At 43.3% G+C, this 17861-nt stretch overlaps 1 protein-coding gene across 1 annotated transcript in view; it reads left to right on the top strand.

Annotated features, from left to right (window-relative positions):
• The window catches only part of SHC2 (SHC adaptor protein 2), a 91144-nt gene that overhangs the window by 17805 nt on the left and 55478 nt on the right, over nucleotides 1-17861 (top strand). The window contains exon 2 of the mRNA XM_073660715.1: nucleotides 17472-17542. Within this exon, the coding sequence (XP_073516816.1) occupies nucleotides 17472-17542 (71 nt within the window). The remainder of the gene's footprint in view (nucleotides 1-17471; nucleotides 17543-17861) is intronic.

Raw genomic sequence — 17861 nt, 5'->3', positions numbered from 1 at the left:
GTTAGCCCTTCCGCATACAACTCCTCCTCCTCTACTTCCTCCACCTCCTCTTGTGCCACCACCTGACTCCGAATTCTGTTTAACATGTGCTCCAGCATGTAAATCACCGGAATAGTCATGCTGATAATGGCATCGTCAGCACTAAACATCTTCGTCGCCATTTCAAAACTGTGCAGAAGGGTGCATAGGTCCCTGATCTGAGACCACTCCTCCAGCGTGATTTGCCCCACCTCTGGATCTCGTTGGCCCAGGCTATACGTCAGAACGTATTGCACCAGGGCTTGTCGGTGCTGCCACAGTCGCTGCAACATGTGCAGAGTTGAATTCCACCGGGTAGGCACATCGCATTTTAGCCGGTGAAGTGGCAGGCCCAACGACTTCTGTAGAGATGTAAGTCGCTGAGCTGCGGGATGCGAACGGCGGAAGTGAGCACACAGCGACCGTGCCCTCTGCAGAAGGCCATCTAGTCTGGGATAGTGGGCTAAAAATTGCTGGACAACCAGGTTCAACACGTGAGCCATACAAGGCACGTGTGTGACATTGCCCCGGCGAAGGGCCGCACCCAGGTTTGCAGCATTGTCGCACACGGCCTTCCCTGGTTTCAGGTCCAGTGGAGACAACCATTCATGAAATTGGTTCTCCAGAGCTGACCACAACTCCTCAGCTGTGTGACTCACATTTCCCAGACATTTCAATGTAAAAACCGCCTGATGACGTTGAGCCCTACTGCCAGCATAGTAAGGAGGTGTGCAGGATCCCTTCTGCGCAGTTAGAAAGCTTGTGGCATGACCAGACAGGCTTTGGGTGCAGGTGGAAGACCGAGAGGAGGTTGAGGAGGCAGAAGCAGTGGAGGAACTTTGACATAAAGAGGATTGACGCACAACTCGTGGGGACGGCAAGACTTGGACAGCAGCCCCTTGTCCTGCTGTCACCATAGTTACCCAGTGCCCAGTCAGCGACATGTAACGCCCCTGTCCATGCCTACTCGTCCAAGTGTCTGTGGTGAAATGCACCCTGTCACACACAGAGTTTCTCAAAGAAGCGGTGATGTTGTGTGTGACATGCTGGTGGAGCGCAGGCACACCTTTCTTTGAGAAGTAGTGCCGACTGGGCATCTGGTACTGGGGCACTGCGACGGACATAAGGTCTCGAAAATCCTCTGTGTCCACCAGGCGGAAAGGCAGCATTTCTGTAGCCAAGAGCTTGCAGATGGTGAAATTCAACCTCTTAGCTTTCTCATGGCTAGGAGGAAATGGTCTTTTACTTGTCCACATCTGAGGGACCGAGGGCTGGCTATTGTGCTTAGACGGGGTTGATAAGGGTGTCCCCGGCAAACTGCCGGTCTGTGAGGAAGATGCAGGCGGACATGTTAGGTTGCCTTGATCCAAAGGTGGTGCTATCGATGTCGGACAGCGCTCAACACCAGCTGGTGTTACCACCTCCAAAGAAAATGATGACCTGCCAATCACGCTGGCTGTTGCGGGTAAAGAGGTGGCAGGTCTGCGCCCCAAAACAGGTGTGACTGCTGTCCCCCCAGTCACAGAGGATGAAGAGGCCGCGGATGCACAAGATATGGCAGACGGTGGTTGGCCCGGCCGGCTAGGCCGCATTGTAGCACACTGAGCTTCCCACTGCAACTTATGCTTCATGTCCATGTGCCGGTTCATGCATGAAGTACTCAAACTATGTATTTTTTAGCCTCTACTTAGCTTTTGCTGACAAATGTTACAGATAACACGAGTTGGGTCATCTTTATCGATCTGAAAAAATGCCCAGGCTATGCAAGGCTTAGCACCCATGCGACCTGAAGAGCCACCACGACTTGTGGTGAGAGGCAGAGTTGTGTTTGAGGATGCAGTTGTTGACGTGCTTCCAGTACTACGTCTCTGTCCAGGAAGGCGCAACCTGACCTCGTCGTCACTAGCATCTTCCTCCACCTTCTCTGCTGACCTCATCTCTTGGCTGACTGTGGGTTGACAGTAAGTGGGATCTCCAACCTCATCATCATCACCCTGTGCGTTATCACACCCGTCGTCCTCAGAGCCAACCTGTTCCTGCCCTGACAAAAAACTAAAGTTGTCGCTCCAATCAGGTATTTGAGTCTTATCATCGTCTTCCTCATTGTCTTCACCAACAGGAGTTACAGTTTGGGAATGAGGGTCTACATTATGGTCAGAACCTTCTGCGTCTGGTCCTGGATCCGACTCATAAAGATTCTGGGCATCAGTGCAGATCATTTCCTCGTCTGGATTCACAGAAGCGCTGGAGTCGACCTCTGATTCCCAGGCTATAGTATGAGTAAACAGCTCTGCAGACTCAACCATCTGTTCTACCTCATACTCAGACGGGCAGCTGGAGATTTGGGAGCTGTGAGGAAGCAAGTGCGATTGGGGTGACACCTTTGAGGACTGGAGTATTTGTGATGTTGAAGTTGATGTGGAGGAGAGCCCACTTAAAGGAGCACTTGATATCCGTTGAAGCACCTGCTGTTTTTGTGCCTCATCTGGAATTTGTAGCGATTGGCGTGGCCGTAAGAAAGGGATCTTATCACATTGTCCGCTAAAAGAAGTAGACATTTTAGTTTGGCTGGAAGATGGTCTTTCTTCTGCAGATGTTACTGTTGCTTTAACACCTACCCCACGGACACAACCTTTTTCCCGTTCCCAACACGCCTATTCCCCATTCCACCAGCAGCAGGCCTTTTTCCACTCATTTTGGTGGTTAACTAATTCACAACTCTGGAGTTGTTTGCACAAAAAAACAATGGATGGTAACCGAGCAGAGCTGAGTGGCCAAACTGTGGTATTAGGCCAAAACTATTGGCTGGGTTAGATGCAGAAAAAAATTATATTCAATTTGCAACCTGATGGAGGTCAGTATAGATGGACTAATAGAACAAGTCCCACACACAGCTAGAAGCCCAAATATTTTTTCAGAGGTAGATGCAGAAAAAATTTTTATTCAGTTTGCAACCTGATGGAGGTCTGAATAGATGGATTAATAGAACAAGTCCCACACACAGCTACAAGCCCAATATTTTTTCAGAGGTAGATGCAGAAAAAAAATATATTCAGTTTGCAACCTAATGGAGGTCAGTATAGATGGACTAATAGAGAAAGTCCCACACACTGCTAGAAGGCCAAATATTTTTTCAGAGCTAGATGCAGACAAAAAATTATTTTGAATTTGCAACCTGATGGAGGTCAGTATAGGTGGACTAATAGAACAAGTCTCACACACTGCTAGAAGGCCAAATATTTTTTCAGAGCTAGATGCAGAAAAAAATTATATTCAGTTTGCAACCTGATGGAGGTCTGTATAGATGGATTAATAGAACAAGTCCCACACACAACTAGAAGCCCAAATATTTTTTCAGAGGTAGATGCAGATAAAAATTATTTTTAATTTGCAACCTGATGGAGGTCAGTATAGATGGACTAATAGAGAAAGTCCCACACACTGCTAGAAGGCCAAATATTTTTTCAGAGTTAGATGCAGATAAAAATTATTTTTAATTTGCAACCTGATGGAGGTCAGTATAGATGGACTAATAGAGAAAGTCCCACACACTGCTAGAAGGCCAAATATTTTTTCAGAGCTAGATGCAGATAAAAATTATATTCAATTTGCAACCTGATGGAGGTCAGTATAGATGGACTAATAGAACAAGTCCCACACACAGCTAGAAGCCCAAATATTTTTTCAGAGGTACTGTAGATGCAGATAAAAATTATTTTTAATTTGCAACCTGATGGAGGTCAGTATAGATGGACTAATACAACAAGTCCCACACACAGCTAGAAGCCCAATATTTTTTCAGAGGTAGATGCAGAAAAAAATATATTCAGTTTGCAACCTGATGGAGGTCAGTATAGATGGAGTAATAGAACAAGTCCTACACACAGCTAGAAGCCCAAATATTTTTTCAGAGGTAGATGCAGATAAAAATTATTTTTAATTTGCAACCTGATGGAGGTCAGTATAGATGGACTAATAGAGAAAGTCCCACACACTGCTAGAAGGCCAAATATTTTTTCAGAGCTAGATGCAGATAAAAATTATATTCAATTTGCAACCTGATGGAGGTCAGTATAGATGGACTAATAGAGAAAGTTCCACACACTGCTAGAAGGCCAAATATTTTTTCAGAGCTAGATGCAGATAAAAATTATATTCAATTTGCAACCTGATGGAGGTCAGTATAGATGGACTAATAGAACAAGTCCCACACACAGCTAGAAGCCCAAATATTTTTTCAGAGGTACTGTAGATGCAGATAAAAATTATTTTTAATTTGCAACCTGATGGAGGTCAGTATAGATGGACTAATAGAGAAAGTCCCACACACTGCTAGAAGGCCAAATATTTTTTCAGAGCTAGATGCAGAAAAAAATTATATTCAGTTTGCAACCTGATGGAGGTCAGTATAGATGGACTAATAGAGAAAGTCCCACACACTGCTAGAAGGCCACATATTTTTTCAGAGGTAGATGCAGAAAAAAATATATTCAGTTTGCAACCTGATGGAGGTCTGTATAGATGGATTAATAGAACAAGTCCCACACACAGCTAGAAGCCCAATATTTTTTCAGAGGTAGATGCAGAAAAAAATATATTCAGTTTGCAACCTGATGGAGGTCAGTATAGATGGAGTAATAGAACAAGTCCTACACACAGCTAGAAGCCCAAATATTTTTTCAGAGGTAGATGCAGATAAAAATTATTTTTAATTTGCAACCTGATGGAGGTCAGTATAGATGGACTAATAGAGAAAGTCCCACACACTGCTAGAAGGCCAAATATTTTTTCAGAGCTAGATGCAGATAAAAATTATATTCAATTTGCAACCTGATGGAGGTCAGTATAGATGGACTAATAGAGAAAGTTCCACACACTGCTAGAAGGCCAAATATTTTTTCAGAGCTAGATGCAGATAAAAATTATATTCAATTTGCAACCTGATGGAGGTCAGTATAGATGGACTAATAGAACAAGTCCCACACACAGCTAGAAGCCCAAATATTTTTTCAGAGGTACTGTAGATGCAGATAAAAATTATTTTTAATTTGCAACCTGATGGAGGTCAGTATAGATGGACTAATAGAGAAAGTCCCACACACTGCTAGAAGGCCAAATATTTTTTCAGAGCTAGATGCAGAAAAAAATTATATTCAGTTTGCAACCTGATGGAGGTCAGTATAGATGGACTAATAGAGAAAGTCCCACACACTGCTAGAAGGCCACATATTTTTTCAGAGGTAGATGCAGAAAAAAATATATTCAGTTTGCAACCTGATGGAGGTCTGTATAGATGGATTAATAGAACAAGTCCCACACACAGCTAGAAGCCCAATATTTTTTCAGATGTAGATGCAGAAAAAAATATATTCAGTTTGCAACCTGATGGAGGTCAGTATAGATGGACTAATACAACAAGTCCCACACACAGCTAGAAGCCCAATATTTTTTCAGAGGTAGATGCAGAAAAAAATATATTCAGTTTGCAACCTGATGGAGGTCAGTATAGATGGATTAATAGAACAAGTCCCACACACAGCTAGAAGCCCAATATTTTTTCAGAGGTAGATGCAGAAAAAAATATATTCAGTTTGCAACCTGATGGAGGTCAGTATAGATGGACTAATACAACAAGTCCCACACACAGCTAGAAGCCCAATATTTTTTCAGAGGTAGATGCAGAAAAAAATATATTCAGTTTGCAACCTGATGGAGGTCTGTATAGATGGATTAATAGAACAAGTCCCACACACAGCTAGAAGCCCAATATTTTTTCAGAGGTAGATGCAGAAAAAAATATATTCAGTTTGCAACCTGATGGAGGTCAGTATAGATGGACTAATACAACAAGTCCCACACACAGCTAGAAGCCCAATATTTTTTCAGAGCTAGATGCAGAAAAAAATATATTCAGTTTGCAACCTGATGGAGGTCTGTATAGATGGATTAATAGAACAAGTCCCACACACAGCTAGAAGCCCAATATTTTTTCAGAGCTAGATGCAGAAAAAAATATATTCAATTTGCAACCTGATGGAGGTCAGTATAGATGGACTAATAGAATGATGCTATGCCCAAAAGATTTTACTTCACTAGGTGCAGTAAAAAAATTGGTATTCTATACACAGGTGGTATATCTTGCAACACAGATAGGCTACTCCACTGACTAACACACTCTGCAATAGGCCAAAAAGGATTAGCTTTGCTAGATTCAGCCAAATGCTGTGAAAAAAACTTGCACAGCACTGGCACAGACCTGCCTGGCAAAAACTGATAGGAACTGATGTAACCTAGTCCTGAAAAGGACTCCAATTACAATTAGTCTTTACTCCCACAATCTATCTATTTAAGAGCACAGACCTGCCTGATAAAAGTCGTAGGAAATGCTGTAACCTAGTCCTTAAAAGGACTGCAATCACAACTATTCCCTACTCCCAAGCTATCTGTAGATTTGTGCGAAAATTGGCTTGAAATTAACAAGGTATAGCGCACACAGCAACAGCGGTGCCGTCTAACACGCAGCTGCAGCAGTGAGAAAATGGTGGCGACGGGGAAAATGGCTTGGTCTTATAGGGCAAGGACATGTGACATACACTGCCAATGACACATGCCCTTGCTTGTGTGAAAAAAAGCACTTCGCTCCGTGTGTGCGCTGCTGATAGGCTGACAGATTGCACCTCCCCACTGTAAATGCGGGAAAGAGAAAAAAAAAATGGTGATCTTCATTGTTCCTGCAGAGATCCATCCCCTGCCCCTCCCCCCACCCCGCTGTACACTCAAACTGTGTATTAACATTAATTTTCATCATTACTGAGAAAAAATCCAGTTATGATTTTGGTGCACGAACAGTTATCGAACATAACCTCGAACAGCCGAATTTTTCTCAAATTGTTCGTGTTCGCCGAACGGCTCGAACACCGCCCAAAACAGCTCGAATTTGAGATTGGCGAACAGTTCGAGTAGAACAACGCTCATCTCTACTCGGGAGCTCGACCCAAGCAACGAGCCCAATGTAAGTCTATGGGAAACTCGTGCATTTTTCAGGCGGTTCCCCCCGGCGGTCTGCAGAGGGCCTAAAAATTACCCAAATCGATGGGAACAGTGCTCAAATGACATGGGAACACCATGGGGAAGACCCCTGGAAGCATTTCTTACTCCCAGGTCACTTCTGTCAACAATGTTGTCAGAGATATTACGCCACTTTTACGGACTCACAATAAAACATACAAAAACGAAACCAAAATGGATTTTCCTGGGAAATATGTTAAGGAACATCCGTTCCAGGGTAATGACTTGTATATAAAGCAAAATAAATAACCAAAAACAAAAATGCTCCTCCATACCTTGGGCTATTTTCACACGTAGCGTTTTTTGATGCGTTTTTGCACTTTTGCATTGTTTTTAACCATGACAAATGCATTCATCAGGAAATGTCATTTTCATTTATGATGGAGGGACTCTGAAAGTCACAAAGCCTATTTTTATAGGGCCATCAGGCGGCCTTTACTATTCTTAAAGGGCCAGCAGTCGGCCCTCACTATTCTTAGAGAGCCATTAGCCAGCTATGTTTTATTGTTCCCATTACTAAAGAGTGGGTCTCCTATACTGTTATTGCATATGCAGTGAGTGGCAGGGCTGCCCAAAATTTGGATGCATTCCAATACCACTTTGAAAATTTGGACACACCCCAATACCCCTTTGAAGAGACTTAGAGGAGGGCCTCCTGAAAACAATGTTCCCATTATTAGGAAGTAGGTCTCCCATTGTGTTTGCCTATGCAGTGAATGCAAGGGTTGCCAAAAATTTTGAGGCACTCCAATGCCCCTAGGAAGAGACGTAGAGGAGGGCCTCCTGAAAAAAAAAATGTTCCCATTATTAGGAAGTGGGTCTCCCATTGTGTTTGCCTATGCAGTAAATGCAAGGGTTGCCAAAAATTTGGAGGCACTCCAATGCCCCTTGGAAGAGACGTGGAGGAAGGCCTCATAAAAAAATGTTACCATTAGAAAAGAGTGGGCTGACAAACATTTACCCCTGGGGGGTATACATGAACATACTGTATAATAATTTTTTTTACGGGCATCATAAACACCCTTTAAAAAAATTATGTGGGTGTTGCATCACGGACCACGGTCACCCTGGTGATATGGTGGTGGAGGATGAGGAGAAAGAGGAGGACAAGAGCAAATAGCCAAAATCAGGAAGCTTATACCCATGTGTGGGTGTGAAAAGGTGAATGGGAATACACCTCCCAAAAAAAGACACTGGATTTGAGTTTATGTTACGCTGCTATCATTTGGTGTTGTTGAGAAATCTGGCCCAATCCAGCCCTTGTTCATTTTTATAAGAGTCAGACTGTCAGCATTTTCAGTTGACAGGCGGATGCGCTTATCAGTTATAATTCCACCAGCGGCACTAAAACCCCGCTCTGATAAAACGCTGGCGGCAGGGCAGGCCAGAACCTCCAAGGCATAGAGAGCCAGTTCATTCCACGTATCCAGCTTGGATACCCAATAAATATAAGGCACAGCGGAATCACGGAGGACATTGGTACGGTCAGCAAGGTACTCCCTCAGCATCTTCCAAAACTTTGCACTCCTTGTGAGAGTACCCCGCGCCTCAGGGCTTGTGCGATGGGAGGGGCTGAGAAAATTCTCCCAGAACTTTGACAGTGTTCCCCTGCCTCTGCTGGATTGAAGTTGTGTCTCTCTCGCCTGTACTCCTTGGTTGTCCAACGAACTGTGACCTCTGCCGCCAACGTTTTCAGATGGGAATTTTTTTAATAGTTGCGCAACAAGGGACTTCTGGTACTGCCCCATTTTTGTAGACCTGTCCGCCTCAGGAATAAGAGATATTAAGTTCTCCTTGTAGCGTGTGTCTAGAAGTGTCACCAACCAGTAATGACTGTCACCCAAAATTTTGAGAATGCGAGGGTCATGGGAAAGACAGCGTAACATAAACTCAGCCATGCGTCCCAGACTGCTAACAGGCAAGACTTCCGTGCTCTCACCAAGAGGATGACTGACCATGCTCTCCTCCTCCTCCTCTCTGTCCTCAGGTCATCCACGCTAAACAGACTTGGGCAGGTAGTTGGGCAGGTAGTACCGTCTATAGCGCATGAAACTAGCTCCTGTTCTTCCTCCTCCTCTTCCTCATTGTCACCCAATCCACGTTGTAATGAGATGAGGCTGGTTGTGTGTAATCACCCTGTATGGTTCCTTGCTCCATCTCATTGTGCTCCGCCTGCAATGCATCTAATTTGATTGTGAGCAGAGAGCTCCGGGTAGGATTTGAGAAACCGCTGAACCACGAGGTTAAGCACATGGGCCAGGCATGGTACGTGTGTGAGATCGCCTCGCCTCTGAGCCGCCACCAGGTTCCGGCCATTGCCACACTCGACCATGCCTGGCTGTAGGTTCAGCGGTGTGAGCCACAGATCTGCCTGCTCTTTCAGAGCTGTCCACAACTGTTCAGCATTGTGCGGTTTGTCACCTAAGCATATTACCCTCAGCACAGCCTGTTGCTGCTTCCCCGAGGCAGTGCTGCAGTGCTTCCAGCTTGTGACTGATGTGGTCATTTCGGAGATGGAGGCTGAAGAGGAGGAGGAGGCTGAGGAGGTTGAGGTGTAGACTGTGGGGGCAACCCTGATTGACCTAGGGCTCGCAATCCTTGGCTTGGGAGGACATGTTCCGTCCCAAGGTCCAACTGGGTCCCGGCTATCACTATGTTAACCCAGTGTGCTGTCAGCGAGATGTACCATCCAAGCCCACAAACACTTGTCCACGTGTCCGTGGTTAGGTGGACTTTCCCGGTATCTGCGTTGTTGAGGGCACGGCAAATGTTTTGGGACACGTGCTTGCGTAATGCGGAGACGGCACATCGGGAGAAACAGTGGCGGCTAGGGACCGAGTACCGAGGTATGGCCGCCACCATCACCTTGCGGAATGCTTCCGTATCCACGAGCCTAAAAGGCAACATTTCGAGCGCAAGCAGTCGTGAAATGTGGGAATTTAGTAGTGTGGCCTGTGGGGCGTTGGCTGCGTATTTGCGATTGCATTCCAAGGACTGGGGTATGGACAACTGAACGCTGTGCTGGGACAAGGACGTGGACGTGCTTCCTGATGCTGCTACTTGAGAGTGTGCAATGACAGGTGCAGGGCAGGAGGCATCTTGGCATGCAGCATGGACAGGGGATCGGCTTGCATGCACAACAGCGGAAGAAGCAATGGTGCCACCAGCAGACACTGTTCCGGGACCCGGGGGTTCGGCCCACAAAGTCGGGTGCTTTGCTGCCATGTGCCTGATCATGCTAGTTGTGGTCAGGCTGCTAGTTTTCCCACCCCTGCTGATGCTGGCCTGGCAGGTGGTGCAAATGGCCTTTTTTGGGTTATCGGCAGAGTCTTTAAAAAACAACCAGACTCGGGAAGACCTAACAGTTGTACTGGCAACTTCCTTCGTGTTGGTGTTACGGGGAACGTTTGCTTGCCTTCTGTCTGTGGCCATCACACTGCTTCTTACTGCCTCTTGGGTTGCTCTGCCTCCCTCCTCCTCCTGTGTGCTGCTGTCCTCCTGCCAGGTTGGGTCAGTTACTATATCATCCACCACCTCGTCTTCCACTTTCGCACCCTGGTCCTCCTCCTGACTTTCTTGCAATTGTGTCTCATCATCGTCCACCTCTTGTGCCACTTTCCCACCGTCGCCTTCATGTGACCCTGGCTGCTCAAATATTTGGGCATCGCTACATGCGATCTCCTCTTGCCCCGCTTCAAGTGGACCGGGCGACAGGCCCAAATCTATAAATGGAAAAGTGAAGAGCTTTTCAGAGTGTCCAAGTGTGGGATCAGTTGTCTCCGGGCACTCGGCATGGTGGGAGGAAGGAGGATCAGGGTGAGGAATATGCAGTCCAGACTCACGGCTACTGAGACTTGGGTGGCGGTGGAAGACAGGGTGGCGGTGGTGGTGGTGGCAAAGTGACTGGAAGCATTATCCGCTATCCAACCAACAACCTTTTGACATTGCTCTGGGTTCAATAGTGGTGTGCTGCGGTCCCCTAGTAATTGGGACAGGAAGGTCGGGCAAAAAGATGTGGGTGTTTGTTGTGGCACAATTTCAGCTTGCCCATGGCCTCTGCCTTGGCCTCTGCATGCACCATAACCATCACATCCAGTTCCCTGTCCCTTGCCACACGCCTTGCCCATTTTAAATGGAGGACAATATCTTCCACGCCCACTACAAATGGCTGAATTTGGAGCGAAGTTATATGTAATCCGTGCGATGGAGAAACCACAGTTTTTTATACCTGGCCTGTAGGTAACTATTTTGAACAGCAAACCGGTGTCAAAAACTTTGCTGACACACTGAAAAAAAATTAGAATGGAGGCCAGAAATGGCAGAATTTTTAGAAAACGTATATGTGATCCGTGTGACGGATAAACCACAGTTTTAAATACCTGGCCTGTAGGTAACTATTTTGAACAGCAAATTGGTGCCAAAAACTTTGCTGACACACTGAAATTTTTTTTAATGGAAGCCAAAAATGGCAGTATTTTCAGCGCAATTATATGTGATCCGTGTGACGGAGAAACCACAGTTTTAAATACCTGGCCTGTAGGTAACTATTTTGAACAGCAAACCGGTGTCAAAAACTTTCCTGACACACTGAAAAAAAAATTGAATGGAGGCCAAAAATGGCAGTATTTTCAGCGCAATTATATGTGATCCATGTGACGGACAAACCACAGTTTTAAATAGCTGGATTTTTAGCACTGTAATATGGAAAGGACCTAGCTGTATTCTGCAGTGCCAGCAAGCAAATGGCGCAGAAAAACGTTGTTCTCTGGATTGCTTTTTAAGCAAATAATGAGGATTATGATCCAAAAAAAATTATTCCTGGCCCCTGAGACCTGGGCCTTTGTCTATAAATATCTAACAGCAGCAGTAGGCAGAACTGGAATGGAGCCTCTTGTGCTATATGCACAGCAGTCTGCTATATACTCAGCCTGCCTATACACCCAGCCTGCCTGATATCTCTGCAGATGGATTAGTCCTCAGAAGGACTGTTTGTTAAGATGGATATGTGTAATGTACTTGTTTTCTCCCTACACTACTTAATACACAACCAAATCTCTCCCTAGCTCAGCAGCACCTCTCCCTACACAGCCATTGCGGAGTAGACTGACGAGCACAGCGGCGCCAGGTCTGATATACACCTGATGATGCAGTGCGGCCAGCCAATCACTGTAATGCGACAACCAACATGGCTGTGGCATTACAGTGAGTGACAGGCAATCCCTGCATGTTCATTGGCTCGAGTATGCTCGCTCAACATTATTGAAGAACTGAAATAAATTAACTTTTTGATGATATTCTAATTTTGTGAGATTCACCTGTAGGTGGGTTTGAACCAGTGGGAATGGTGTGCTGGATGATTTCCACTTTCTGAAAGTCCATGGAATTCTTACTGAAGTCTTGATGGTGTTGTTTCAAGACTTTCAGAACTCCACTCCTCCACTCTTCTGGTGTGTTCTGATCTCCCACATGGATCTCTTTTCACCATGGGTTTTCAGGGGTTTTCACAGGTCTAACCTCTGTCTGGGCACCTTGTTGGCAGTTCAACGCCTCTTGACTCAGGATATCCTGGAAGGACACTCTTGACAGCTTGGCAACAGCGCGGTACTTTCCCAAACATATCTGTTCTTCAGTGAGATTCAGAAAACGAATAGGGACTCTCCCTTCGGTTACCGTAGCTAGACTCGTGCGACTAGAATAGACACTTCACCATTCAGAGGGATCGGTTCCACCAGGACATCATAGCTTTGATCTCGCAATCCTTTTCATGCTTTGCACCAGATGAGCGTCTCAGTACCTGCGGGTAAAACGATAGGATGTCTACTCACCACCTGGGCCATACCGATTGTCCCATCTGGACCAGCAAACTATTGGTGTCAGTAGGCAGATAGTCCTCTGGATCACTTCTCTTTCTTTGGGTGGAGCGAGAGTCAATTCATGATTAAGGGCATCTAGCATCTTTTGCCGGAAGTTTTGCAAAACATTCATACCCAGGACAACAGGGGGAAATCCATCATCCTGGACGTCAACGATAATTAAGCCCTGTATTGGGAGATCTGCTTGGCCAATGTTTACTATAGGTTCTCAATAACTTTGCTGTGGAATAGCTTGTCCATTACTGGCGATAAAATTTATCGAGGCTTCAGGAAGGTGCAGTAACTTGTCAGGATTCCAGTAGCGTTCATAGAAGGAGGCTTGGATGGTGGTGACTTGAGAGCCTGTGTCAAGTAAAGCTGAGAAAGGAAATGGTGATCTTTATCACACAGCTGACTGTGGTCTTCCATATACAGGAGCTAGGACTGCCTTTCTTACCTTCAGCTTTCCTAGACCACACACTGGTGCACACAAAATGTCTCCTTCTCTAACAGTGCTAAGCCCAGGACCTAGTCATGTGGTCTCACCATGTGACCTTATGACATATATGGGAAGCAGGGCTGCTTCATTAACTCTTTACAACCTCCTGATAGCAGAACATAATAAGTACATCACTTTATGCATATATAAACCACTTCTCTGTACATTATCTGCAAATGGAAATGTGAACACTGTGCAAACATAATAAGGTACCTGATAGCTCTGCTACATCTTAAAGGCACATACACAACATCTTTGGGTCATTACATAAGTTCAACAGTTAAGTTCTTGTTGTGATTAAAACTCCAACTCTGCTTGTTTTGAATTGTTAATTGTTTGACTTTTTTTTTATACATGACCTGTTTAAAAATGACAAGTGCTTTGGAATACACTGGTTCTGTATAAATAATTCTTATATTATTATTATTACTATTGTAAAAAAAATGGCCTATGACCTCTGTTGCTATGGTCAACGACTAAACAGTTTTTCTGTATTCCACTTGATGCTCTTGCATATCATATCTCAAGAATGAAGTGAACACACCTTAAGATACAACATAAAATAAAAGCCAGCTACATTTATTTTACTCTGATAACATATCATTATAAAAAAGTCCCCACCCATTAACTGACCTTGTTCTAACTATCATACATTAAACCTGGCTTCTTTTTTTATTCCTTCTATTAAGCACATACACCGATTACATTCATAGTACATGTACTTAAGATGTATAAAATATTGCAATAGGCATGTTATTCCTAAGAAATGAGGAAGATAAGTGGCTGCCAGATAGCTTTGGATTTTTTTCTAAGGAACAATAAAGTATTACACATATAACATGTAATTTAATATGTTCAATCTATGTTTCCCCAGTGGTGGACTGCAGAGAAAATTTGTACTGTTCCCATAGGTATTGGATTAGCTAGCCATAGAATCCAGATAACTGCAGAGAGTAAAGAACCTTACCCAACTTTAATAATACCATCAGGCCCAACCCATAGCCAAAAATATAGATACATTATAACTTTTCCTGGGTGAGTGTCAGCTAAAGCATTTATTGAAAATTACAAACAGAGAAACTTATGACATGGTAGAACAGTTCACTCATGGTTTGAGACATCCATTGAACCAAATCTTTGATTACCAATATTTTACTGCCTGGTGTGACACATACAAGCGGGTTCAGGAAAAAAAGAAAGCCTCATGGAGGAAATAATCACTCATGGGCATGTGACCTAGGGCGAACATAATGGGCCTTCCTCCATGGTTTAATCCTCTCCTGAACCCACCCTCAGCAGTGAAAGGCTACACACCTATACAGCAAGACTCCCTAGCTAGATTACCAAGAGTAAAGATCATTACCCAACTTCAATAATACCATTAAACTTATCCCGTAACCAAATAATACACTCTGACACATTATAACTTTTCCTGGGTGGGGGTTGGTGAGAATTTATTGAAAATTATCAACAGTCCTATAACATGTTAGAATGTGGTAGCTGCACTGAATGCCCACATCCACATAACAAGAAGCATGGGACACCCATTGGATGACGTCTTTGATTACCAATATTTTACCATCAGGAGGAGCCATGTACTGCAAATAGCCTATGCTTCAATCCCCACCTAGGACATACAGAGCTTGCTCTATACCATCTTGAGAGCTAGACAAGAAAGTATACTGGTCTATACTATAAGATTAAGTGAACTCCATGCACTAACATTAAAGGCGCTCTCTCCAAATGTAATAAAATGTCTTCATCCCATAATACAAATGGCAGCCCATCCTAGTCACATGTCAGGCTGGGCTGCAATCAGAAGAAACCCAGCTTCTGAGATATGGGTCTCAACTGACAGAGAAGCTGTATCGTAAGTACACATATCTGAGCTGCCAGAGTAGTGTGTGGCAGGAAAAAAAATAAATCTCCTCTGCTGACTGAGCACAGAGGCCTGGAGAAAAAAATCCTTTGTGCTCAGTCAGCTGAGAAGAAGATTTATTTCTTATCCAGTCACACTTCCGGTCGCTCTTCATCTCTTGTAGGTACATGTGCTTATGATACTGGTCTTCTGTTAGTTGAGACACATCTCAAGAAGTGTGTTTTGTCAAACACTGTCCTGACACGACACTAGGACAGGCTGCCGTCTGAATTACGTGACCAGGTCCATTTTATTACATTCTTGGAGAACTCCTTTCAGTGATTATTGTCCTAAACCCCTTCAACTCTGAGCCTGTTTTCACCTTCCTGGCCAGGCTAAATTTTACAATTCTGACAAATATCAATTTATGCGGTAATAACTATGGAAAGCTTCAACATATCCCAGTGATTCTGAGATTGTTTTTTTGCGATACATGGTACTTCATGTTAGTGGGAAATTTAGGCCGGTATTTCTTGCATTTTGTGAAAATATCAGACTTTTGGTGAAAATTTCGCAATGCTCTAAAATCACATAGTTATATCACACAAAATAGTTGGTAAATAACATTTACAACAAGTCAACTTTACACAGGAATAATTTTTAAACATAATTTTATTTTGATAAGAGGTTAGAAGTGTTAAAATTTGACCAGCAATTTCTCAATTTTCCAACAAAATTTATAAAACCAATTTTTGTAGGGACTGCATCACATTTGAAGTGACTTTGAGGGGCCTATATGACATAAAATACTCAAAAGAGACACCATTTTAAAAACTGCATCCCTCAAAGTGCTCAAAACTACATTCAATATGTTTATTAACCTTTTAGGTGCTTCACAAGATTTAAAGCAATGTGGAAGGAAAAAATTAACATTATACTTTTTCCCTCAAAAATGTTGATTTAGCCCCAGTTTTTTCATTTTCACAAGGGTAACAGGAGAAAATGGACCATACAATTTGTTATGCAATTTCTCCTTGGTATGCCGATACCAAATATGTGGTGGAAAACTATTGTTTGGGCGCACAGCAGGGCTCGGAAAGAAGGAGCACCACTTGACTTTTGGAGTGCCAAGTTGGCTGGAATAGACTCCATGTCGCGTTTGGAGAGACCCTGATGTGCCTTAACAGTGGAAAATCCCTACAACTAATCCAATTTTGCAAACTACACCCCTCAAGGAACTTATATAGAGGTGTGGTGAGCACCCTGTGTGTGCTTCACAGAATTATATAACGTTGAGTTGGAATAAGCAAAGGAAAAAAAATGGAAAATGAAAAAATTTAAAAATGCCCAGTTGGGAAGAAGTTGAATCAAACATTGCATCGTGAACATAATAGGACCAAGCAATGCAGTAGGCAAAGAAGTAAAACAGTTAATGCAAAAAAGTCGGCTGAGGTTGTGTGACCAAAAGCAATCCTTTTTGACAGTAGGTCACCCTAAATTTTTGACGTAAATAATGTCACTATGAGAAAAATTTCCAACACTGTTAAGTTTCTGCAAAAACTACTGTCTTGACACACCTCCGGCCAACACTCACTGACAAATATGAGCCTGATGTGAGCCATCCACATTATGTATGAGCCCAAAATTGACCCAAAACCAATTAAGCCCCTGGCATCAATAAATAAGGAGGTGTCTCAATACCCAATTTCTTTTTACAGGAAATGCAGTCAGGAGATCATCCTTGTGTATTTTAGTTAAGTGAATTCTGTGGCAAGTGACCTTTATTCCTTAAGTCACCAAGGAAAACTGCGAAGAAAAGAAAAAAAAACATTGTTATTGTAAGAATAGCAAGAGCTTACTAGAGTAGGTAGTCGAATACAAATATACAAAACTATTATTATTTTATTATTTGGACTAAGATGTGATTTATCAGGGCATGTGGACTACATATAGGCAAGGATAATCACATGGATGCCATGCTATACATGCATGCAGTTGGAGCTAGGCTTTCAAATTGAGGTTTTGGTCTATATAAATTTGAAAACAAGTCATCTTAAAAGAAAGATCTTAAAAAGTGGTTTAATGTACTGTATGTAAAGTGCTATTTTTATATTTTAAATTGGTGGCTTAATTTAGCAAGGTTTAATATTCTGTTGTCTTATTTTTCAATTTGTAGTACATGGGATGCATTGAAGTTCAACGTTCAATGAGGTCTCTGGATTTTAACACAAGAACCCAAGTGACAAGGTTGGTAATAACAATAACATTTAAAAAAAATTTCCCACCAAATAGATTTATTACCTACAGTGGGGAAAATAAGTATTTGATACACTGCCGATTTTACAAGTTTTCCCACCTACAAAGAATGGAGAGGTCTGTAATTTTTATCATGGGTACACTTCAAATGTGAGAGACAGAATCTAAAAATAAAAAACAGAAAATAACATTGTATGATTTTTAAATAATTAAATTGCATTTTATTGCATGAAATAAGTATTCAATCACCTACCAACCAGCAAGAATTCTGGCTCTCACAGACCTGGTAGTTTTACTTTAAGAAGCCCTC

Source organism: Phyllobates terribilis, unplaced genomic scaffold, assembly GCF_046119375.1.
Source record: "Phyllobates terribilis strain yellow unplaced genomic scaffold, ASM4611937v1 Scaffold_1__5_contigs__length_1240528914, whole genome shotgun sequence".
Taxonomy (NCBI): Eukaryota; Metazoa; Chordata; class Amphibia; order Anura; family Dendrobatidae; genus Phyllobates; species Phyllobates terribilis.
This window is presented reverse-complemented; position numbering and strand designations above follow the sequence as displayed.